General features: G+C 38.2%; 1 protein-coding gene across 13 annotated transcripts in view; it reads left to right on the forward strand.

Annotated features, from left to right (window-relative positions):
* Patronin (patronin) overlaps nucleotides 1-26,267 on the forward strand; it is a 50,569-nt gene that overhangs the window by 22,007 nt on the left and 2,295 nt on the right. For 2 of the 13 annotated variants that reach the window (XM_064220700.1, XM_064220696.1), the window contains exons 3-24: nucleotides 6,206-6,421; nucleotides 8,111-8,302; nucleotides 8,771-9,015; nucleotides 9,375-9,466; nucleotides 10,359-10,490; nucleotides 11,473-11,640; nucleotides 11,823-12,047; nucleotides 12,305-12,637; nucleotides 13,340-13,438; nucleotides 13,680-13,870; nucleotides 15,583-15,627; nucleotides 16,613-16,686; nucleotides 16,849-17,122; nucleotides 17,446-17,751; nucleotides 17,954-18,958; nucleotides 19,081-19,317; nucleotides 19,393-19,606; nucleotides 20,843-20,911; nucleotides 21,434-21,520; nucleotides 22,704-22,811; nucleotides 24,833-25,015; nucleotides 25,917-26,199. In XM_064220700.1, coding sequence (XP_064076770.1) covers nucleotides 6,206-6,421; nucleotides 8,111-8,302; nucleotides 8,771-9,015; nucleotides 9,375-9,466; nucleotides 10,359-10,490; nucleotides 11,473-11,640; nucleotides 11,823-12,047; nucleotides 12,305-12,637; nucleotides 13,340-13,438; nucleotides 13,680-13,870; nucleotides 15,583-15,627; nucleotides 16,613-16,686; nucleotides 16,849-17,122; nucleotides 17,446-17,751; nucleotides 17,954-18,958; nucleotides 19,081-19,317; nucleotides 19,393-19,606; nucleotides 20,843-20,911; nucleotides 21,434-21,520; nucleotides 22,704-22,811; nucleotides 24,833-25,015; nucleotides 25,917-26,199 — 4,778 coding nt within the window. The remainder of the gene's footprint in view (nucleotides 1-6,205; nucleotides 6,422-8,110; nucleotides 8,303-8,770; nucleotides 9,016-9,374; nucleotides 9,467-10,358; nucleotides 10,491-11,472; nucleotides 11,641-11,822; nucleotides 12,048-12,304; nucleotides 12,638-13,339; nucleotides 13,439-13,679; nucleotides 13,871-15,582; nucleotides 15,628-16,612; nucleotides 16,687-16,848; nucleotides 17,123-17,445; nucleotides 17,752-17,953; nucleotides 18,959-19,080; nucleotides 19,318-19,392; nucleotides 19,607-20,842; nucleotides 20,912-21,433; nucleotides 21,521-22,703; nucleotides 22,812-24,832; nucleotides 25,016-25,916; nucleotides 26,200-26,267) is intronic. The other 11 variants (XM_064220697.1, XM_064220705.1, XM_064220703.1 and 8 more) reach the window with 11 other exon arrangements.

The following is a 26,267-nucleotide window of genomic DNA, read 5'->3' on the forward strand; positions in this document are numbered from 1 at the left end:
TAGATATAAAAATATTCCGTGTAATGATTCAATTCATATATAGTTTCATTATATACGTACGTCGTACATGATAGGGTTTTCTGCAAGCCATCTGGGTAGGTACAACCCATTCATCTGATATTCTACCGCCAAGCAGCAATACTTACGTTTGTTGTGTTCAGGTTTTTAGGGTGAGTGAGCCAGTGTAAATATAGACACAAGGGACATCACGTCTTAGTTCAAATTCAAACTCAAATTCCTTTATTCAATATAGAAACATTACACTTACTCATGATAGTCAAATTAAACACTAACACCGGTCCGAAAAACGTACCCTGACCTGAGAAGAACCGGCAAAAGAAACTCAGCGGATCGCTTCATTTCCAAGATGTGCTATCAATCATAAACTCACTAATTGTATAATACCTTTCGCAAGTGTTCTGTAACATTTTTTTTTTTTATTTTGGCAGTTCAAAGTCGGTGGCGCATTGGCGATTGAATGTTTTAAATTTCTCACGGTTCAAATATATATGAGCGATGGGTACAATTTACCATCAGTTGCCAGTTTTGCCAGTCCGCCTACCGATTTTATATACAAAAGAAAACAAATTAACAAACAATATAGATTTCCTGCTTAAGAGCTTTAGCGTCAGATAAAACAAGTAACTTCTGTCTCGAAGACATCTGCTTCGTATCGTCCTTGAAACTAAGCCGGTTATTCGCAAGGTTCATGCAATACTATAGCGGTATTGATCCATACAGCTATATGGGGCTAGCACTCTGCACGCGAGTTCAGTCTCGGTGGCGTGCTTTTGGGAGTGGTGGTGAACGATCCCACTCAATTTATAAGTGACCGGTGGTTTTTGGACATCGATTCGCCCAGGCTAATTTAACGCTTGTCATGAACGAAACTCGTAAAGCGACGCGTGTGTAAGTTTTAGGCGATAAATAATTTTAATTCTACAGATGATGATAATGTTTTTAATATTATATGGAAATTAAAAATATATTCATATAATATATATTTTTTTAATGAATATGGATAAAGTTTTTTCAGTATTTTAATCTACGGTACTGTCACTCATATAAAAAAGTTGTTACGTAATCAGAATGTCTATAAAAGAACTTCGTAACAATACGATTATGATCGAGTTTTAGTAGGATATGAAAGGCTTACGATTAAGTCTAAAATAGAACATAAGACTCTACCATTACACGTATTAATTGATTAAAAACATTATTTTTCTGTGTTATAAAAACATCGATATTTCACCATACGTAAATGTAATGATACTTTAAAAATAAACTGTAAACATACATTAAAACGAAAACGTCTTATTTACCACTTGTAAGATAAACAATATAAGTAACAATTGAGTTCATCTTAACTTGGAGAGTTAATAATTCACGGATATAAACAAAAACGTTCCTTTGATAAACTATAAGGGGTTTAAACCAAGTTCTGCTCCGCCGACATCGTCTCTCGAGTGATGGAAATAGCCTCTAATGGATATGCAGTTCTTTTCAAAAGAATTTTTATTTAAATAGACATGAGAATATAAAGGCAGGTAAAATGTTTGATAATTTACATAAGTAAATTAAATGCAGCGAATAAATTATTATAATAACTAATGCAAATAAAAAAAAAGCTTTATATTTTTCGTCATATTTAATAAGATCTAAATATATTTTTTTCTTTATTTATGTGTTAATCTTTTAAACGAAACTATACGTTGTTATTTTTATACGCTGCAAATAAATACAATGAACACGACTTATATGGAATTATTTATCTACAAATCTGTATTAGCTTTAGATAATTTCAAACTCTCGTTTCATGATTGTGTCGAGTTCATAAGGTCGAGAATGGTATGCAGGTAGACGTTCAAACAGAACGAATATAGAACTAGCGTTCCGTAAAAATAGTCACTGCCATTTCCGTCTTCGGGAAACGGCGATCTTTTGTTCTCTTCGATGTCGTTTCAAATGTTCGAATTTAAGTTGATCTAAATATACGGCATTTAAAGCCTGTAAAACAAGAATCGGTATACATAGTGTTAATTTTTCTTGATTAACGGGTTAACCTGTAAATGTTTAGGGGTTGTTAACTAAAACCATGCTGTCTTCTTCCGAATGTCAAAATATTGATATCAAATAGAGTGAATTAGTTGTTTTATAACCACCACCCGTTAATTCAGGCTGATCTTACTAATGTTATGAATGTGAACGTTTGGGTGGATGGATGTTTTGTTACTCTAATCACGTCAGGACGGCTGTACGGATCTGAATGAAATTTCGCGCAAAGATACATTTAACTCTAGAATAGAATAACCTAACACCTGAAAAATCGAAATGTCATAAATGTTCTATTCTATTATTATATCATACCAGAGACATTATCCTTCTTTTTGAGATCAACAGATCATGAAAAAATTTGAGTCGCGTTTTTCGTTTTTAACTGTTTATTTTACATAATATATTAAACAAAGAATAATACACACAATAATCCGTTCATCACAGCGATTCTCACGATCAATAACAACAGTTATATTTTTAAGTGAGTCAACAGTACAGCATTGCTGTTCAGATTGAGTCAACCGCAATTCACTTATCGGTACTCGTTTTTTACTTATTTGTGATTCATTATATTAATCATCTTAATTGTTACCTGTTAGTTTTGGTCATGGCGCAGTCGATCCAAATCATTTATTACAAATTGATATCGTTCATTTAATAAATTAATTTTCGTTCCCCCTCTTGAATACAATAAAATTTTGGAACATATTCATTTTTCAATTTAGTTTAAGACTGCGTACGACGAAATGAGTTATTATTTAAGCTTTAATTATCGTGGGCCACGGAGTCTACCATGTTATGTCTGAAATAACATTAGCTTTCTCGTCCTACAAATATAAACAACAATACACGAGAAGTATTGCGGTTTGACGTCAGAGAATAAATGGTGATTAGGTCGTACTCACTCAGACATTTTGGCACTAAGTCTTACCTGATAAAAAAGCCGCTCTTAGCGTTCTATCTATTGGGTCAGTTCTCAACTCTATTATAACTAAGTTTAAATTAATTTGTGAATATTATATAACGTATATGTATAAAAGTTGCTCTTTTAAAGATATCTCAAATGCAGCAGATGATCATGCCAAATAGTAATGTCGACACCTCTCTCCTTGACCTGTAGCCCACAGCTGCCGTCTTGCCATTTGTCGTCGTTTTGCATTTTTGTCGCGAACACACTATTCTGCTGTTGAACTCATGACGCTTAATTATTTTTGGCATGCAACAAACCAATTAAAATATGTATAATAGAGAGGCAAGGCTTTCGACATATAACGGTATGTAGTTAGGTGGATTAAAAGATCTAAAAGGTTTAATTTTAACGTTCCGTTCAAAAACGTTTTAATCTTAAATAGAAAGATACAACGATAGACTCTGGTCTATACCTATCGATATGCTGTAATAGTTACAATCTGTATGATCCGAAAAGTCATTACAATATTAATTCTATATTCGAATTATATTATAGTCTTACAATATTTTTTTTGAATCGAGATCTCTGATTGGTTAAATATAAGATTTTAATAGTTTTCTATTTCGTCGAAAACAATAGGTTTAATAAAACTCAACTCTTGCTTATGAATAGTTCGGAAGTTAACAAGTTTTTATTTATTTTGTAAACTCAAATATGGGACTGCTTCTCAAGATCGATTGCTGTATTCGACGAGAATAGAGCAATTACTTTCTAGGTATTTTAACTGAGTCGCGTCGGTAATTAATTTTTGAGGTTCAATGACCGTGCTAAGATACTTTAGCTTGAAAAAAGATTACAAATACAATAAATGTAACAATTATTATGTTATGAGATGTAGATATGAGTTACTCGTTACAGCGGCATTTAATTTTTCTAGGTTATGTCTAAACAATTTAGATAATGTATAATCATTATACATACATATATATATTAATATCAAGTTAATGATTAATGAGAAAAAACATTAAAATACAATAAATCTATGATTGGAAATTAATATCATTAAATTTTTCTTCTTTATATTTTAGCAACTAAACAGTAAGACTGATCTTAGTGATATTAAGTAGGAATATTCCTAGTTTAAATACTGGGGAAGTAAAACCCTACTTTTATAAAGCTTGAATGGAGTGTAATATATAATGGGGTAATGTATATAAAAGTATATAACACTGGAACGAACTAGTGGATAGAGAGCTATTATGCCTGTCTAATGGGTAGCATACAAGGCTGTAGTACCTCAGTTCAAGTCTCAGGTCAATCATATTAAAAATTATCAGGTCTCAAATATAAAATTCTCAGTAGCAGCTCGGACTTTTGATACTGACCAATGTTTTTGTCGTTCATCAGAAAGCACGTAAAACGGTTAATCTTGAGCATTATCTCTTGCCAATCGTGTCAAATTGAATTATTAGAGCTAGAGGACGCATTGTAACAAACATAAGTGGTTTGTTTACGAACGATAATATGTCGTACGCAGTTCGTATAAAAATATAATTTAACAAAATTCTAAAAAAAACTAAATATTACCGTTCAAGTAAAATTTAACAATGTAACACTCAATAAGATATCGAAACGCGTTAGCCTGAATTAATAAGCATTTGCGTGTTAACGGTTGATAACGATTACGATTAAAACATTAGCGTGAATGTAATTAATATAATATATTCGGCGTGGTACATTTGTGGTATGTATGCTGTGCCCATACAGCGATTGCATAAATATTTTCAAATGAGTAAACTAATCGAATATATCGAAGCAAAAGTGAGAGCTAGCGAGGTCGACTTTTATGGCCAATGACCAATTTTCACACGAGAGTTTAGAGTTTCATGGTCAATGATATGATAATTTGATGTTGTAACATAATACATATCTTTTGTGAAATGTTTTTTTTTTTTAAATTACAATACTAACAATATAGATATTTGTGAACATGTTTTGAAAATAAATGTGAATTAGTGACAAGGTGTTCAGTAGTTGCAAGCATGATTTTAAATTTAGTCGCTTTATAATTTAAACGTAAACCAAGTTTGTTATTAAAAATGACGTCACAAGTTCGACCACACCCGTCTCAATGAGGTTGGGCAACGCTTCTAAGTCTGTGACGCAATGTCAAGTCACACCCTGTAGAATTGTCACGCCATAATACATTTTTATCACGGTCACTACATACCGATGCTAAATTCTCAAAATCGCACATAACGAATGCAATGATGTTTGTTAAACATAGAAGCCGTTAATGCGTTACAGGTACAATTACGGAACCAGTTAAATGTTTTGTTGTTCATAAACTCGTTTATATTCAATACGAAGTGCGACCTCCGTATTATCCACACACATTCTTTACCTTAACAACAAATTAAAAACATCCTTCGTTATTTTATGTGGGCTTTTATAATGTAAACTTTTGTACTTCTGAAATTTGGGACTAAAACAGTTTAAACAAAATCTACGATGTCGTATATATTAAATCTAATCGAATTATTTCTAATCAGTAAATACATTTAGATGTCATCGTGTATGGGAGATTTCATGTTCTATCCATCCATCAGCCGTTAGGTCTACTGTTGTACATATGCCTCCCCTAATTGGCACCGAACCGACCAGTCCCGATTATAATATAGCGGCTTCCCGCTTGCAAATCGCAAGGTTCTTTGATTGTTCTCGAAGACGTTGGGTTCTTTGATCTTTTGGTGCTCTCTCACCACGCTTCAATGGTGTTTTTTAGGTTAATCTATCATGACCAAAAGCGCTCTGGCCTTGGTTTTCCAAATCATGGTATCATTTTGAACTCTTTTACTGATATTTTGTAAGAAAGTTGTAATAAACCTAAAATTATCTAATAAAAATATTTAAGCGAAACTGACTTGTTAGGCGTAAAACGCCTATGTGAAAAAAAGTGGTAGGTAGACGGCCGGGATTCCGTAGGAACTTGTTTCCACGAACAGACAATAACTGCTTCATTCATGATTAGATCGTGTTGTCCAGAAATGATCCAACCCACGATATCTACCATTAAAAGAGAAAATCAGTTCTCATAAAAGTGCATTTATCTTAAAATTAATTAATTACTGTCAGCGTCTATAAAATGCGTCAATCTTCGTCTGTATTTCATTAATTTATGCAAATTAATTATAATTTCAATTGAATATCTTATTGAGTTTATATTTTATTTATTTCCAGGATCAGGAGCATTTAAAACCGCCGATTGTCGGTGGGCTGGCCAACGCGGAGCTGTACTGCCTCGCGTTGGCCAACATGTACTCCGATCCCAACTACCACAACCTCAACCACTGGAACATCCTGCAGACGTTGTCGAGGAAGGGCGTCCAAGTGCCCGACCCGCCGGACTGTGCGCTCACTGAGACTGTGCTCATACAAACGAATCCACTTAAAATGGTATGATACTAGACGAAGATAATAGTAGCATTTAATTTAAATGAAAAAAAAATTTACTGTCCATAGAGTTCGATAACTTTAGAGTCCGCAAAAAAAAACATTTTTTTTTTTCATTTTCTTGTGTCCTGTAATAACACTGCTCATATTTTCTTTAAATGTTTTTGCGCGATTTTAAAAACTTTTTTGCTTCATATAACAAATAATCAGAGAGTTCATAGATATGAAATATTAGCTTAAGCTTAGCTTAAGAAAATATTTACATCTTGTTACGCTTTCTGAGATATTTGACAAACAGTAAGTAAGGGCAACGCGTCTATATTTAATTTATTAATTTGATTTGATAAAAACGATTTAAATATAGAAGTGTTGTGACCTGACTGAATATTATATAATTTAAATACAATAATGAATTCACTTGATTACATATATTACTTTATAAACAAAACTACTATATAATATCACATTTTTACTTGCGAGAATGTTTATCTTAATGTGCGACTATTGTTTCTGTATAAAAGTTTGTATTATTGCAGGTGCTTTTATATTTTTTTTATTTTTTAAATTATTTGCCGTATTTTTTTTTGCTACTCTTAAATTCCAACGGCATTATTCAATACGATGTTTGCAGGTTTATAATATATTTATTTGTGAAAATGTTTTGAAAATAAATGTGGATTAGTGACAGGGTGTTCAGTAGTTGCAAGCATGATTTTCAATTTAGTCGCTTTTTAATTTAAATGAAAACATAATGTAATAACAAACTTTGTTATTACATTATGCAATACGATGTTTGCAGGTTTATAATATAAAGTGCTCTCTACCTACACGATATTCTCTTAATTCATTCATATTTTATACAATGCAATGGCGTTTTCATACTATTCGTGGATGTATTATGCTTATCTTTAGGCTTAACGTTGATATGATCAGACGTAGGCAGTCAATGATACTAGATATCATACAAATAATTTCCAACTGTAGAAAGTAAAGTAACTTTATAGGTGAACTGAATCGTTCAACATGTGTCATTTATTGGATTAAGAATTCTGCATCGGACACGTGATTGATAGTGACAACACTTTTCCGATTTATTTATACACTTTGCGTTTCAGAAATAAATCACATTGTACGACATAACAACGATATTGTCTCCAAATACGTCAGCGTTACGCGTTTTGATACGATTTTCGAGGGGATTATTTTCCTCTTATAATGGATTTGTACAAATTAATCGAACGAATGCTATTATACATATATTATTAAATGTATGAGTCCATTATTGAATTATATATAAACATCTGTATATTGTCTTAAAAGAGTCTCGCTGGTATATAGAAATATTAAACCACATTTATTCAAGATATATATTTTCAGTTCATTACATAAGTTATAATTGATGGTAAGATTTGATATGATTTGATATTCATGTAGTCTAGATGGATTTAATAAGTATTCTTTATTAATATATTATGTTACAATAAATTATTTAATAATAATTCTTAAATCATGATTATACAAGATTAAAAACAGAAACCAAGTATGATATACCCTACGTATTTTAGTATATATGTCACTGCGATGTAAGTAAGTCATGTTCGATTTCAAAATGCCCATAAGCGACATTGGCTGCTAATCGTGGTGATATATTATAGACAGGTAATTTATATTGTGTTTTTGTGATATTTTCAGGGTGCACATTTGACTGTGATAGAAGCTGTGATGATGCTATACGCGCGGGAAGTGGTGACGTTAGACCGCGTGTCAGCGGCAGCGCAACGCTTCGGCACTAGTCAGCCGCTGCCCGTCGGCTCCAGCATTCCTCACGAAGACGGTCTGCTCTGCTGGATCAATGCGGCATGCGCGGCGCTTAACAAGGCTGAGGTAACTACGATGCTGAGATTATTTATGCAATATATGTACGTATATTCTTATTGCTAAGTGTTTAGCTTCGGCATATATCCTTAAAATTTTCAGATTCAAAGCATTATTGAATATACTGTTTGGGTTGTGATCTCTATGAAACTAGAAATGTATGATATGATGAATATGATTCTAGAAACACCAAAAATTACTAAGTTTACATAAGACAAATTCGTCGTTGCAAATTACTAGTTTTAAATAATAACAAATTGGGATACAAAAGTTCTTCAAAACTTTCGAAAAATGGTTACCTTCATTACAAATGTAAACTTGATCTTGTAATATCAGTGATTCACTTGCACGTCTCAATAGTAATCTATAATATCATTATTATTAGTTAAGCGATGAGCTGGCTAAATTTCTTTACTAATTAATATTAAAGCATTGTCCGAGGTCTTATAAAACAAGATGACAATATTCCCTTTTCAGGAGAACACATCGTCACACGTGCCGATGGTGAAAAGTCTCCAAGACCTGTGCGACGGCACCGCACTGGCCGCCCTCATCTCGTTCTACTGCCCCGAGGCTCTTCCGCGGGCGGCGGTGCGCGTGGGACGCATGGCCTCCATACAAGACTGCCTGCATAATCTCATGCTGGTGTACGAGTTCTGTCAGAACAGTCTACCTCACAACATATTCCACATGATGCCAGAGGACGTTACGTATATGCGAGGGTGAGATGCGAGGATTTGTTTTATTTCGATTATAACTTACTTCTACAGAATGTAAAATGTTCTCAAAAATCCTTTGTTTTGTTCGAAGTAATATCGAGCATAATAAAAATTAACCATCGTAATCGTAATTATATCTTAGGTTTTCAAGTTTTCAGAACTCTCTTAAAATTTTGTATTGTATTCTGGAAAAATTTCAAAACATCCACAAATTCGTTTTCGGTAGAGTAATATTCATACATACATTTGTATTTTTTACTTGTTTAAAGGATTCTCTTTAACACGCTTTTTTTTTTTAAATTATTATTCTATGACATAATGTGTATATCATAAATATTCATTAGCGATAAAATAATTTTCAGGTCAATGCGTCAAAATTTAATAGCGATGCTCGCGGATCTTTTCAATATGTTAGAAGTACATCCTGTCAAATCGGTTAAATATCCAGGAAGCGGTGAGTACAGGCAACAATAATACTTATATTTAATTAAAACATGTATCAATGTTGCATGCTAGAACTAATGGGAGTATGTGGTCATAATATCAAAGGTCCTATGCCCACTTCATTAGAATATATTAAATTATACGTGGACGCGGTGGAGTAATGCTTTTGTAACGCAACATATTTATTCAACCAACAGGCTTATAATTTTATTACGGGGAATATTGTATACATATATATATATAATCAATGTTATGGAAAAATATTATATCATGTGGATCGATCATTATACTTTTTTTTATGATTTTTCTTTATTACTCCCTCTTTTCAAGAAAATTTAAGGGTAAGTATAAATTTGATTTTAATTACAATATAAAAAGCGATGAACCGATTAACCGACGATGAGCTTCTTACGCTGTTCATTTAATATATCTGCACTAATTGGCTGTAAAATTTTACTAATGACAAAAAAATACACGCATTTTCGATCTTTTCAAAACTCAACGCTCGGAGTGCCTTTCAGAACAGTGACCGATAAACTAGGCTCGATAGTGTGCGTACGCAGATGCGTGCGTGTCCTGCCGCGGTAGTAGAGTAGCGCGGGAATGACCGCGTGTTGCGTGTGTACAGGACCGGATTTAAAGGTCTGGAGGCCCTGGGGCCACAGAGGAGTGGAGGCCCTGGGGCAACAGAGGAGTGGAGGCCCCTAATTATTATTTTACAAATTAATTTGAAAAATTATATTTCTGTCAGTAAGGTTTGTCAATAATTTATTTACTCTTTGTGTCGGTCTTATAATTCGACTAGATGTAGACGCCTAAACATATATTGCATTAAATACGTCGGAATCTATCGGGGCCCCTCTCCCGGTTGCCCTCCCCTAAATCCGGGCCTGCGTGTGTAGCGAGCGAGGAGTGCAACGCGCACGGCGTGCGGCACAGACGCTGTCTGCCGCCGCCGCCGCCGCAGCCCATCCCCGAGCTGCGCGCCGCGCCGCACGCGCCGCACGCGCCGCCGCACGCGCCGCCCTTCGCAGGTACTGTGTGCGTGTGCGTGTGCGTGTCGTGTGCGTGTGCGTGTGCGTGTGCCGCCTCCGTCCGCGGGGAGGCAATCGAAATGTGAACTCTTTTCCTGGGATAGCGAGACTTGTGATTGTCTCCTTCGATTCGAAATGAGATCTATTATTTCGTTGCCTTCGCCGAGTTCATTCATCGAGGGAACCATTCGTGTGTCACGTGTTTGTTCGTTGATTCATCGATGCTTTTTTTAAGAGCGGCTGGAATACATGTGGTTGTCGATACTGATGACGGAGGAAAATGTTAAAGTTGTGATCCGGCATTTATTGTTTATGTCTTTTTGTTGTTCTTCGTTTTTATTTATTATAACAAAATGCCTACTGTATGCTTTTAATGAATTAATCCAGCTTTTTAATAGTTAATTCCTGCCAGTTTTAGTTCACCTGAAACAATGCTTTGCATGCATTGACGCTTTTGCCATTTTAATGCTTCTCAGCACATTAAACCACAGGCATGGAGTCATTGACGTTATGTCCTCAAGGCTCCCAAGAAATATGTAAAATGTTTTATATGAATTACATTATAACGTAAAAGTAGTAAAACTGTGGATACAAATCTGAATGTAGTTTTTTCTACACGAAAATCATATGAGATTGAATCGCCTCGGTAAGTGTAGTTAGTATTTTTTTTTCAGTTCCCATTCGTGTGATTGTTTGTTTTCAGCTGTTCGCTTTGTAGTAGTGTGCGTAGGTCGTTGTTCTTAGAATGCACATACAAAATTTACATTTATTTTATTAAACCTCTCATTTAAAATAATAATATTCATTTGTTTGAATTTTAAACAATTTCGGTTACTGTTAAAAATCATTAAAATTTGAGTCTCATAACGGGATCATTTAAAATAGAATTGTTGACTATATTTCCAGAACGTAGTGGTAGATAATCGAACGGAGCGAGTTAACTTTGAGCTGTAATACTATGAGCATACGGTCGCATGTGCAGTGTCGCGCTCGCCGTCGGCGGGCGGCGCGCGCGCGCGCGGCGCGGCCAGCCGCTCGTCGTGCTCCACGCCCGAGCGCCGCAGCTGCAGCCCGCAGCGGGACGACTTCGTGGTGCACAGCCGCAAGGCCATCACCACGCTCTCCGCCATGGCGCGGCGGGACGACGAGAGTGAGTCGCGTTGGCGATGTTTTGTAACCGAATGAAAGTTGTTGTTTTGCAAGATAAATGTTCATTTGAATCGTCATCGTTAGGAGAAATAATGTTACATTCAACTATGACTCAGTTGAACTTATAAAGGAAGACGAGCAAAAGTTTCGCCCGGGTCGGTCAGTGAGAGCGTTCTGCCGCAGTGTTCGCGGAGCACGTGACGGCGGCGGGGCGGCCGTCCAACTGGGCGGAGTCTCGCGAGAGCAGCTTCGCGGGGCGGCGCTCGCGACGCTCGTCCGTGACGGACGACAGCCAGCTCACGGTGGAGAACTTCGGCGGCTCGCAGGACCGGCTGCACTTCGCGGGCCGCAACCCGGAGAAGGAGCTCGCCACGCTCGCCAACGTCCGCAAGATATCCGCGCCCGCCGGTGAACCATCTCCCTCTTTATACGTGTAATTCGGTGCTGGGTCCACAACGCACGAGTGACGAGTATACGCTCGTGTAACGTGCGGTTTCGACCGTTTTGATTTATTTATTTTCTTAATTTTTAAAACGCACGTTTTAAGTATTGAAATATGGAAATGTTGAATCATTCAAATATTGATCGTTGGTCATTTCGGATAATTAATTAATATTAAGTAACAGATCAATCTAGTTCTGATGTTGTAATACTCTTATTTACAGGCCCACTCGACTACAATCCGCCTCTTCGTTCCTCTCGGCAAGACATTCGCGGCTCCATTCAATTATTCCACGGGGACTACCAGAACGGTTCCCAGGACGATCGACAGAAGGTTGAGCGTCAGCAGTCGCAGCCGCAGACCGCGGATCCTCCCTTCCACCCCATCAAGCGACAGCTCAGCAGCGATACCATTAATCTCTCACAAAACTTCGGGTTCAACCACAAGGGCGGTGGAGATGGGTTTTATTTAAACGAACGGGACGCCCCTGATGGTGACGTCACAAAAACAAGCTTCGCGGATCTAAATAAAATTAGAAATAACGGTGATCAGACAGGTATGTTGACTAATATAGCTTGATTTTAAGATTTCATGGTAGATAATCATTCACGCTTAACATAATGCGTTCGTCTGTGGATCACAATTCTGTTATAATTTTGGAGGTAAAAGAGCGATAATATTTTTTTATATTAAGATGTTTGACAAAGAAATTATGAATGATTTGAATAATGCCTCGTAGTTTGGTTCAATAGTGATGCTAGCAGCTTTGCATTTCGCTTTCATTCGACCACATATTCCCGGACTAATATCGCACATGTTAAGATAAATTGTTCGACTGAATTTGCTTGATGCATGATATTTAATGTTTGTAATCGAAGCAGAAATCTTTAAAGCAAATTATTATTTAATTTCATATTTTAACAAGCACTAGTGTTGTATGAAAGATTATACATATAATGTTACAACGATCGACTTATTTTTCTGTAACTATGATACATTATTTTTATTTGTATAATTATTTGAGTCATCGTTTTATATTGCAAGTATCATCTGATTATTATTCTATTATACATTTTATTTATTGAAAGTCAGTCGTGCTTAATATATCTTTAATTTTACTTTTTCCAAATATATATATTTTTTGTTTAAATTTAATAATTAAATAAATAAAAGTATATATGAATATGTTTCGAGCACCGGGAAATACGCGTATGGTACCGCAGTGCGGAGTTAATGTGTCACGTATGTGCGCCGGCAGGGCCGGGCACGCCGGAGCGCCGCAAGACGTCGTTCTCGACGCCCCCGCCCAGCACCACCACGTGGCAGCAGCACTTCCTGCAGCACGAGACTCAGCCCAGTCAGTACCGCCTCTCGCGTAACGACGCGATTCTTTTAATTTTATTTGTACATTTTATTTTTTTTATATAATTTGCTGAATTCGTTTCGACGACAAAACGGTACCAAACATTCCTCCGATCCCCGAACGCGGGGCCCATGGAGCGTTACAAAGTCGTTACTGAGCCGCGGTCCACTCGGTAGAGGTAGACGGTCGACGCGGGTCGCTAGTGTAACATAATGAGCGGTGGTTCCGTACAAAGACGGCGACGAGGCGGCGGCGGAGGAGGCGGCGGGCGGCGGCCAGGCCATGGCGGCGCAGCTCAACAACATCCGCCTCAAGCTGGAGGAGAAGCGGCGCCGCATCGAGCAGGACAAGCGCCGCATGGAGCTGGCCGTCAGCCGCCAGCGCCAGCAGCTCGGCCAGCAGGCCTTCCTGCAGGCCGTCACGCGGGTGAGTCTCCGTGCGCGGGTCGGGGCCGGCCGCCGGTTGCCTTTTAATACCGTTACACCGAGGGCGGACCTCGGGTTCGGATGGCGATCGACTCGCACGCGAACTTTGTAATGAGATGTCGTTCGGCGACCAAACGAATGTTGTTTAGGGGTGGGTGGGTTATAGTGTGGTTAAATTGTGAATGTGTGATTTTTAAATTGTTTTCTGTCCAAGATGGCCCAAAAACGTTTAACGATATTCTGTGGTCAAAATTATATGTGTATAGCCTATTCCAACCAAAGGAGGAGATAAGACAACTAAAGAACTTTGACATGGAATTGATATGATATCATTGGTGACCTTGATTCACCATCGATGATATTCACTATGGCTTCTTATAAAAATGGCTTTTTGAGTATTAGTGACGTTATCATCGGATTAATATAAATGCTGTATATGTAATCCTTTGGTTGGAATAGGATATAAAGATAATGTCTTGTTACGAGGTATGTGTGGTAGACGGGTGTGAACAAAATATTTGCCTCAGTTTTTATATTTGATTACGCTTTAAACGATTACATAAAATCTAAAACATAACTTTACATTAAATCAAATCTACACACATTTTTTTTAAATATTTTCGGTATGGATATTGTTGTTAATATTACTCGAATTCTATTAATATAGTAATGTATATTTTTTTTTTTTTTTCTAAGTGTAAAATTGAACGGACATAAAATATATTTTTCTATTTTATTAGGAGACGTTTTTGCAATACCAGTTGGCCTCTTTGGTGAGTGCCCAAATATGAACACGTCGATTTTTTATTCAACTTAGCTCTAGAAGTTTTAATTTATACATTATTTTTGTGAAGTATTTCGATTGTACAAATAATTCGACTTAGTTTCGTTCATGCTTACACAGCTTTCATTCGGATATCGTAACATTGTATCGGCAATTGGTTATATTATGCAAAGGTGTGTTTAATTATGTCACATATTTACGTATTTTATTTACATTATGATCAGATAGATTATATAAATATATTATGCTTTACATTGAGTACGTCATTCGTTGTAGATAACGGCAGCTTTTATGTATCGAAACAGTTTTAAGTTCATAAATATTTTGCGATGCATAAACACCATGTATAATGTCATAAGATTCGTCCATATTGAGCAGTCTTCATAAGTTTAATTACATTTTTGTCACTCGTAAAGTTTTGCACATTTTTTTCTTAAGAATCAAATTTTATGAATCGCATGTGCGTATTTGATACTAAAAAAATGCTATAATTGCTACCCCCCTAGTGATTTATATGAAAATATTAAAATCAATATGTCTATATTACATATATAAACGCCTATACCAATGTCATAAAGTTGACATTGTTTGTTTGCTTCTTTGAACGACCATAGAAACGACCAACTCGGTTTAAAAAAAAATCTTGCACTTGATATTATATTTACTGAGGAAAGTTACGACCGCGCAAAGCAGCAAGTTTAAAATTGAATTGAATTTTAGAACGAACAAAGCTACACATTACAGTCTCACAATAATTCAAAAATAGAATCACTCCGTACGACTGTACTAATAAAGCACAATGTCACAAATAACATAGAACCTAAAATAGAGATAAAAATGTATGTGAACACGTAGCGTAATCGAGTGGCATACTTGTTCGCACGTAAGAGAGTGTAGCCTAACGCATGTGGTGGCGGCGCGTGTTGCAGGGCAAGGGCGCGCGCACGCCGGCCGACGAGCAGGTCGCCGCGCAGGTCAGTACACGCACGCGCACACACACATACATAGACACACACACACACTCACACACACACACACACACACATACATACAACGATTAACATTTTTACTGAATTTGATATTTTACAGTTAACTTTTTACTTTTTTACATTACTTAGAGTTAACTTTTTTACACTTTCAATGTCGTCTTATTTAGATTTTGTTTTATTCATAGTAATAAACCTTTTGACTTTAACAGTCTAAGTTCTTTATTGAACACCGTAAAAACATTTTAAGAAATATCGTCACTAATACGCGTAGAGATTGCCAAACCATAAATTATGAGCAACAGCACCAAATTAGTGGAGACTATGTTGTAGGCGGAAACTAATAAAAGTTAAGGTTATGTCTATTTGTATGAGTCGTTATCGTCATGGATTTTCGATTTTAAGTTATCCTTTTCACGACAATCGAACTTACATCTACAATTCCCGCACAAAGTAGCACGGTAATATCTATTCATAATATTATAAAGTATGTCGTTATTTTTTTGTTGTGCATGTTATCGTAAATAAACTGCATGTTAAATCACATGTATGTAACTAAACTTGTGTGAAATTGGCGTTTACATTATTTAGTAAATTTCAACTACTTTGAAGAACTTAATATATAAGCTTGAGTGCTATAAATATTATAACGTTATGTTGCCTTTAGTTGTTGTAAATACGGATGCTGTTATTGTTATGAATGTTTAACTTTCATTTCATAAAGTATTATTTATTTTAAATAACGCATTATTATTATTTATATAAAGGAGCTAAATTGTACTGAAGTATAATAGATAATTTTAGTACATTTATTTTAAACATATATTTTAAAACAATCATTTAGATAACGTAAAATAATTTATATTATTACTGATTGTTTTATTTTATAATAACGTGTTCATAGAAATGTAGAATATTTTATAGCGAATTTTGGAAATATGTGAATAGTTACTGACGAAGTTTATTTCTATAGGAAATGGTCGTCGAAGCGCCAAATCAAGCCGCGGAAAACGCAGCGATGGAACAGTATCAGCAATCGATAGCAAAGTAAGTGTTCTCTCTCTATATTAGATCGTTTGAATCTGTCATCAGCAATTTTGTTTTTAATTTTATTTTTCTGTTGGATATTCTCTATTTTGGTTTTTATGTTTGTTACTTTTTAACGTAGATAAATAAATCCGCGCAAAAGCCAGTACCTAATATTTACAGAATGAACTCCAGCCTGCAGGATATACAGAGTGACATCGCGAGGCTCGCCACTCAACAGAGCCAGCTACAGCAACAGCAACAGCAGCAGCAACAGCAGCAGCAAAATCAGCAGCTGCAGCAGCAGTTGCAACAGCAGCAGCAACAATTGCAACAGCAACAACAACAGTTGCAGCAGCAGCAACAGCAAGCGAAGCAAATGTTCCAACAGCATCAGCCACCTCAATCCCCCTTCCAGCAACAGTATCAAAACATTCAACCAAACATTCCTCAGCTGGTAAGTTTCAAATGTCAGTCTAAAATAAACACTAAAACTTGCAACAAGCACAGAGGTTGTGGGCTCGTTCTCCCGGTGCGGCCATAAGCTTTATATTCCTTAATATCATTGTAAAATTTAATTCCAGTACGAATTAATGAATTTCAGTTACAAAAAATAATCGCTGAGCATAAAAACGTAATTACCGATCGATTAATATATCATCTCCGTCGTCGGCTACGGCTCACCTCTAGTCCCAACCGAAACTTCCCTGCCTTCTCTCGTGATCCCCACAAACACGAAGCGCCACCGCACCACTCACGCCTCCGCCCACTCGATTGCAGCACAGCCAATTCAGCTCACAGCACAATGTGTCGCGGCCGATCAACGCGTTCGGGTCCACGCCGCACCTCCCGCGCGACTTCTACACCTACGAGGCGAACCAGACGGGCCCGCCCGCCGCGCAGCAGGTCGGCCAGCCGGGTGGCCCGCATGGCGGCCAGCAGAATTTCCAATATCAGTACAGGGATATAGAACAGGATTTCGGTCGGCAGCAGTTCTACTTGCACGACAGTCCGGCGCCCCCGCAGCGACGCACGTGGGCGCAGCACGCGCAGCTGCAGCAGGAGAACGAGCTCCGGGGCTGGCAGGTAGGCACTGACGGGCCGGCCCATGCGCGACCGCTATCGCGACACACGACGCGCGGTTGGGTCTATGCGCTACATAAATATTATTTGGAAATTTTACAACTGTAAATTAAATTAATATGGAAATGCATTATAGCGATTGGTAATTGTACGACCACATTGTTTGTTAAAGTCAACCTAATGATAAGTTAATTCTAATTTGCAGCTACATCAGCAGAACCATCAGCAGAACCAGTACCAACAACCGCAACCCGAACCGGCGCAGAGAACATGGAAATCTCCCTCGCCTCAACCTCCTCCCGAAAAGAACTGGAATCCGCAGGGCTTCGTCTTACATGAGAGGGCGAACCAGCCTTTCCAGGTTCACTATAATACTGACCGGTACCAGAACGGCACCGAGAACGTTCGAGAAACGCAAAACCATTTGAGCTATACTGTGATAAACCCTAACCAATACGCATCGCAATCACCGCCTCTATCGAGTCCGCGACGTTCGAGGACTCCCCAGCGCCAGGGATCCCTACCAGAGGCTCGGCGGCCCGAGCCAGTAGGGCTTCACCAGCTACACTCGCCACATCAGCCGCAGTATGCGAATCAAACTCATCAGCCGCACCAAACACATCAGCCGCACCAAACGCATCAGACGCATCAACCACAGCAGACGCATCAACCTCACCAGACACTCCAGGCGCAAAACTCCGTCCCGGCGCCTCCCGACGACATGGAGCCCCAGAACATATCTTTCATCGGCAACGCCGAGGACGACGCGCTCCGGCAGGGCATCAATAGACTGAACATCTCGTCCGGCACGCGAACCTACCGGATCCCGTCCCCGACGAGGCCCTCGCTCGGCCGGAACTCGTTCCAACGCCTCGATGAGCCCGCTGAGACGAACGAGAAGGGTTTCTACATTTCGTTCGACAACGAGCAACCGAAACGACCGAAGCCGCCGCTGCGGGCCAAGCGGGGCTCCCCGCGGAAGGAGCGCTCCGAGTACGCGAGCCCCGAGCGCAGTCCTGAGAGCACGTGGAGCGACGACCGCCACGACGACAGGCGAGACGACCGGCGGGACGACAGGCGCGACGACAGACGCGAAGAGCGGTGCGACGAGCGCCGCGAGACGCCTCGAACGGAGGCGCCCCGCGAGCGAGCGCGCCCGCCTAGTGCCGAGCCCGCCGCGCTCGTCATCGGCGAGCTCAACCCTGACCCCGTGAGTACACATATCGGCAACTGTAATCATCACATTGTAACATAATATAATTTAATATATTTGAGATCGACTCGACGTCGTCTCTCATCTAATCAAACTGCATCTCACATGTAAATCGGCAGAATTCCGCCGAGGAAATGGAGCGCAAAAAGGAGCGCATCATGCTGCTGTCGCTGCAGCGGCGCCAGCGGGCGGACGAGGCGCGCGCGCGGGCCGAGGCGGCGGCGGCGGCGCGGCGCGCGCGGGACGAGGCCGAGGCGGAGATGAAGGCGGCGCGCAAGGAGGAGCAGGCGCGGCGGCGGCAGGCCATCCTCGCGCAGTACAAGCTCAAGAAGGCCGTGGAGGAGGCCGAGCGGGAGGTGCGCCTATCGTTATAGTTGCGATGCAGAACAATATTCGAGGGCAACGAGTGACACAGTCGTTCCCGGTTCCAGGGCAAGGTGTTCGACAAGTCGGAGTTCCTGGACACGCTGTCGCGCGGCGGCATGCACGTGGGCGCTGCGAGCGGCCCGCCCACCAGCGGGGCGCGGTTGCGGGGCAAGCTGCCGACGCGTGCGAGGCCCAAGACCATCCACGTGGACAGCGGCGCGCTGCAGGCCGCCGAGGGCATGCTGGCGGGCAAGCAGCCCTCCGCCACCAACCTCACCGGTATGTATCGGAACTTGATATGCCTTAACATGTTCACTCAAACACGTACACAAATCGCTACATATTTACAAATATTAAAATGTTATTCATAAATTTTAATTATTCGCTTCTCTATTTTGATAAGCTTCGATTATTAACGAGATTAACGACAAAGGTATACAACCCTCTTTTATAAATAGTTTATTGTTGACAAACAGTAGTCTTATCCAAAAAAATAAAATAATTGTTTTTTTTTTTTAATAAATATTATTGTTTGTAGACATGATTTTGACGTGATTTTGAGTATCTAATTACTTACTAGATATTTGAATATCTAATTACTTACTAGATATTTGAATATCTAATTACTTACTAGATATTTGAATAAAAGCGTAATACAATCGGACATCGTATGGATCGATTCTTATTGTTTTTTTTTTCAAAACTTATCTGAAGTAGGAACGGAAATTTCTCGGTGCGAAGTTGAGAAAATTTCCTGATAAAGTACACGAACGGTTGTTTTTCTGGACAATATATTATATTGGTCAAAAGTATATTTCTTTTATTTATTATTGCTTGTGGTAGTTAACATATAAATATTAAATACGTATGATTTAAAATGATCTTAAAAACATATCATACAAATTACACACAATCTACCCACTCTCTCAGAACCTCAAAGCTAAAGCTCGCATGAGATGTGGCTAAGATAATTTATTATAATGCTAGATATTATTTAACCGCACTCAAATTAATGTCAAATGTTTTCTTTTAAATTTGCTAACTCAAGCTATTAATTGTATAGTATCCTTTTTTTCCTAAAATATTTTTGACACAACGTCGCAATGTTTTTGGTTTAGCTTATAAACAAAATAGCTCAAATTCATTGCTCAACTTACAGTAATTGTTTTATTTACGTAGAAACTAAATATTTGAGCTGCTTTGTTAAACTTTTTATGATTACATGTAGCGCTTATGATACGATACATTTATTAGACTGCAAAGACTAACAAACAAAAGACCGACGAAAACAAAAAAAAACATGTCCGGAAAACTTATATTCTATACATATATTTTTAATGAACATACTCAAATTTTTTTAGGGTTGAAATTACATTGCAGTCAATAAAATTCTCGTATAACACTAGTAATTGTAAGCACTACACTTATTGATTTGCGGCTGCCCCCCTTGCTTTGTTCGCTATGTCCCCGTGCGGCGACGTGCGTGTGCGTGTGCGTGTGCGTGTGCGTGTGCAGGCACCATGCGACGTGACTACTACCGCGGATCGCAGGACAACCTCGCCGAGAGGGCTGCCCTCTACAGAGGTAAATTTGTTATTCATGCAGATAACAATAGTAACGGTAACATAAGCGTATGATTATAATTTATGTTGTCAATATTAGAGGCCTGTGCACTCTCTTTTGTCTATTCGTGTGGTAAGATACGACATGACGTGAGCTAAATAATTCACATATTCAAGATAATGTTTTATTTTTGTAAACTGCGCTACTGCATGATTTATGTTTGTTTCATATTTGAATATTTATTTCCATATTATTTTTATCAAATCGTGTCAGCAGCATTGCCATTCTAAGATATTTTTTTTTTGTTAATAATAAGGTCGAAGTCTTAGTACTTTGGGTGTTTCTACCCTCTAGGTTTTGGTAAGTTTCCTCATGTTCCTCTTGCGGTTCATTTTAGCTGTATACGTATTTTCTAATTAAAATAAATATATAAATAATATCTACTAACAACGAAATCACTGGACACATTCGAATGGCGAATTAAATAAGTATTCCACGTGGTCGACAGCCGTGTAATAAATGGACGAAATACCAATGTCGCAGAGTCGCCGGTGGAGGAGCGCGGCGGCGTGTCGCCCGGCAGCGCGTCCAGCGGGCTGGGCCGGCGCGGCTCCTGCAAGACCTCGCGAGGTGAGCGCCGGGCGAGCCCCGCCCCGCTGCTATCGCTACTAACGATGATCGCTTCGCAGGACAGCGGACCCACTCGTAACATCATCGTGTATGCCTTGTCCCGAAGTTTGCAACGATAAATATTATAGTTCATTTACGAGTGGGATCCGTGACATTGATTGTCATCTCATTTCTGGGTCAATAAATTCTTTATTTTTCCAAAATTATTTATTATCATATAAATACATTAATTTTTATTAAACAATTTTTTAGATGAGATGACAGTTTCAAAATATTTTGGTGTTTAGGATTCTAGAATGTTTTCATGTGGTATGGTACTAAAATATACGCAATATAAAACATTCTTCAGTCCTTCGTATAGAGAAATACAATTTTTCCACTATTTATAAAAAATTGTATTACTATTTAACATAATGTTTTGGATTTTTTGTGAATGAATGAACACGTTTGATTGGTCATATGGCTCAGTACCCCTTAGTCGGTGAAGCTTCTTTGATATGTTTTTTTGTAGACGCTTTACCTTTATTTATATTTTATTTAAAGATTTATTATATATGTGTATGATTTCAGCAATGCATAGATTGGCTAGATACACTCCATATGCAAAATTACGCTTGATATATTTTTTATTTTGGCCGTATTAGTTAGTTTGCAATCCCGAACTAAAACAGCAGAGAGAGCTTTTCAGTAGCTTTTTCTCTACAGAATACGAAATCCCCTCTAGACCTTCCGCGCATATCATAAACCGGTTCCAGCGACCCGTGTAGCGTATCATACGTTCGAGTTGACCGATGTTTTGCATTCGCGATTATAAACTTTTGTTTGCTACATGCCTATACCAGTGTATGAGTTATGACGTCCGGACGGCGGGGCCGGCGCGCATGCGGCCGGGCTGCCAGCTGTGTGACTAGTGCCCTTGTATGATGACGTGGCATGCATAATTACTTTATTATATTACCATGAAATTATACTTTTCAGAAATTGGTATATAATGTTCTTTTTGGTTTTTAAGAAAAATCGCCGGGTAGATGAGTTTTTTTCGTTTTCCATTTTTACTGAGGCGATAACTGTATTTTGAGAATGTATAATTGAAAATAAATATAACTGGCAGCCCTGCGTGCGGCTCGCGGGGCTCCATCGCATGTTCCTGTGTGATGCCATACATGTATAGGAAACATTTCAGAGCGTGTGAATGATGAACCACAGTCGACACGTGGAAGGTCTAAATATTCCACTTACCAGAATAACTTTAAGGCGGGGAGGAAATCTAGCTCTCTTATGAACTTGTGCGGTAAGACACGTTTGAATAAACACAGATGTAACTTGTACAGGCTTCACTCACGGTAGCCGGTGCCCTGCTTGGTGAGGTTCTTTTTTCGTTGCAGCATGTAGGGGGATGTTACGTCTCTAGTGCTAATTATACAAAATTGTAATCGAACTGTCCATATATCACATTTATTTTCGTTTATCTTTTTTTGTATATTTTCAAACATAAAGGAATTTTACAGCCTATACATTAGTAGTTTCATATTTGTATGCAATTTCTAAACTAATTTGACAGGACTACAGAAATCCGCAATCCTTTCTATTTGCGCTCACGAGAAAGAGACGGCATAATTCTCTAATTATGTCATATTATTTTATCGATTTTTTTAAACATTTGTTATGTTTTACGAAAACGATTGGTTTGAAACTAATAACATCCCCCTATTGCGTATTCTGTCTTGTGCACATCAAGTTTATTTTGGGTCGTAGTGGTTGTTTTGTCTTATGTATCGTTGCTGCAAGGTTGTGGTTTATTTTCAAAAGGTAATATATCTTATTATATTTATGGGATGCATGCTCCTATTTATAATTTTATTTCTATTGGTGTTGGTATGACATCGTCTTCTCAGATTTGTGCAAAATATTTAACAGAGAAATCGATTGTTATTTTTATATAAAAAATATAGTAAACAAAATTAACTTTGCAACTCAACACAATGTGTATTTTACATATTTTCGATTCCTGTTGTTTATATTTTTATGTTAAGTTAATATTATTTCAATATTTCCGTAGTTATTCTACAAAAGTTTATTTAAAATAGTAAGAGAAATATGTACATCGACTTGTTTCTTTTTAAAAAAAAAAGGTACATTTTTGTTGTTTTTGACTTTTTTTTGTAAATGCTTATCATAGACAAGATACATAAAAAATACAAGCTTTCTGTTGGTATAAGTTTGTGCCTAATCATTTTGTTTTGCGATAGCTGACAGTTGTCCATATGAATGGTCAGAACGCTTGCCGATGTAATCAGATGCTTCATGTTGTAGAACATTCTAGATATAATTTTTTTATCTCCAGTATTCTTAATATATCGAAAATAAATAATTTATAATTATTAGCTTTTAGGAATAGAGTCAGTTATTTAGATACATATTATAGTTTTTAGAGTATAAAACACATTAAAAAATCATAACTTTTCTTTGCTAATCCTAAACTTATGCCAGATTAATAATACGTATACTAACTGGGAAACTAACATTCGGCCTTCTATTATTTAAAATAGATTTTATGAATCCGTTTATTATTATTATTATTTTAGTTTATAAACAAAAAAAAAATTAAAAAGTATCTATGAAGTTTTGACTTTGATCGAAATTAAGGATTTTCGAGTTAGAGGATTCTAGACTCTGACTTAGGATGTTTCTTTTTTTTTAATTTAAGCACAATAATAGTGCAGTTTCTGTCAATTTTCCCCCTAATTTATTATTGACATATCTCCATTTTTTTTTCAATTGTGTTATCTATATTAAATGATCTTAAATTAACAATTTATTATACATATAAAATTTAATTTACTTTTGCGACCCTATAAATGAAAGCTAACAGGTTTTCTTTTACTACAAATTTTTGAAGACTTGTTATTCATTAATTGAAATTCAATCGAAGCTTTTTATTAAATTTTCTTTCTTGTCCCTCTGTTTATAATTGTTTGTATTTGTTAGAATATTTTTTTGAATAAAAAATATATTGGAATATAAATGGCTTTCAAGACGTTTGGAGAATGTATATACAATATTGATAATATTCTATACATTTAATAATGAACGTGGTATTTGCAATGTAAGTCAATACTTTCTATCAACTTTAACCGTTTTTAAGGATAATTTTTGCGATAAATATAAAAATCATCGAAATTGGTGTCACTCGATGCCCAAAAGCAATAATAGTATCGCGGTCGGTCGTTTCGTCGACTGAGCTTGAAAGACGTGTAAGCATTCGCTCGAGGGCCGCGCGAGGGCCGTGCGAGTACAGTGGCGCGTGTGCAGACTCGGGGCTGGGCCGCGCCACGCCGCCGCGCCGCGCCGCGTCGCCCGGCCTGCGCGCGCTGGGCTCGCCGGCGTCGGGCCCCGGCTCGCTGCCCGGCGCGCTGCCCGGCGCCATCGGCAAGCGGCGCCACGACGACTCCTCCGACGTGTCCTCCACGCACTCCTCCATCATGGACTACTCCGGTGAGTGCCTGGCCGAGCTTTGTGCGGCGTTACGTTTAGCGTTGAATGACTAGAGGACTTTTCGAGTATTGTAGATCGGTCGTTTACTTTGAAGACGACGAAAAAGTTTGTTGTAAGAGCGATAAGCGTTAATGAGGGTATATTTTTTGGTAACTCGAGGATAACCTTGTCGTGTTTAATTTCATTTTGGGAAGGGTGTCCTCGTGCTAAAAATTTACCCTCATTAGTAGACATTTATTATATAACGTATTATTAAAACGTATAAAAAAGATCAACCGAATGATTTATATATTTTTACATAATTAGATGTTTATTTCACTTTTAAAGCAACCTACCGAGAACGACGTAAAGGTTTAAGTTAAACGTTACTACGTAGTAGTTAAGTTCACGACTAACTGCATACTGAACACACAGTCACGAGTAATGTCAGTTTAGCGATGTCATGCCAACTACCTCTATGAGTTATTTTAAGGCATGGTTTGAGAAGAGTTCTTGAATGAGCGCATTTTGTAATTGTATTCTAACAAAATGATTTTGTCCCTCGTTAATCGTTATCGCTTAACATTCGCTTCCTCACACAGAATTGAAATTAACACCACCACGGCACTACACATTAATGTCGCATCATTTGCCTCATGTTCGATTCACGTATTCATATTATAGATATATTACTTGCAACGAAATTATTAATACTGTGATGAAATACGTTTAGTTTAGATTTTAGTGACAACCTAGGATTTTTGTAGTATATTTTGTACACACTTTGAAATAAATTTAAGATACATGGCATTTTCGAGATTTCACTCCACCGACTAGATGTGCTTATAGATACCACCGTTTCTTATAACGAAATGCTAACGATGTTCCCGAACGCGTCTAGAAAGTTGCCTCCCTGTGCCAGGTCCGAGATTATACAAACAGCCAGCGACGAAATCGAATCGCGGGATAATGCTGAACGCGGTAGAGTACTGCGTGTTCCCGGGCGCCGTCAACGCCGAGGCGAAGCGCCGCGTGCTCGAGGAGGTCGCGCGCTCCGAGAGCAAGCACTTCCTCGTGCTGTTCCGCGACGCCGGCTGCCAGTTCCGGGCGCTATACAGCTACTGCCCGGACAGCGACACCGTGGCCAAGCTGTACGGCACGGGGCCCAAGCACGTCAACGACCGCATGTTCGACAAGTTCTTCAAGTGAGTGTCTCGTCGACGACGAGAAACAAACCTACCCTACCCGCAAATCGAATTAGTTTACAATTTTA

Source organism: Vanessa tameamea, chromosome 4 (assembly GCF_037043105.1).
Source record: "Vanessa tameamea isolate UH-Manoa-2023 chromosome 4, ilVanTame1 primary haplotype, whole genome shotgun sequence".
NCBI lineage: Eukaryota > Metazoa > Arthropoda > Insecta > Lepidoptera > Nymphalidae > Vanessa > Vanessa tameamea.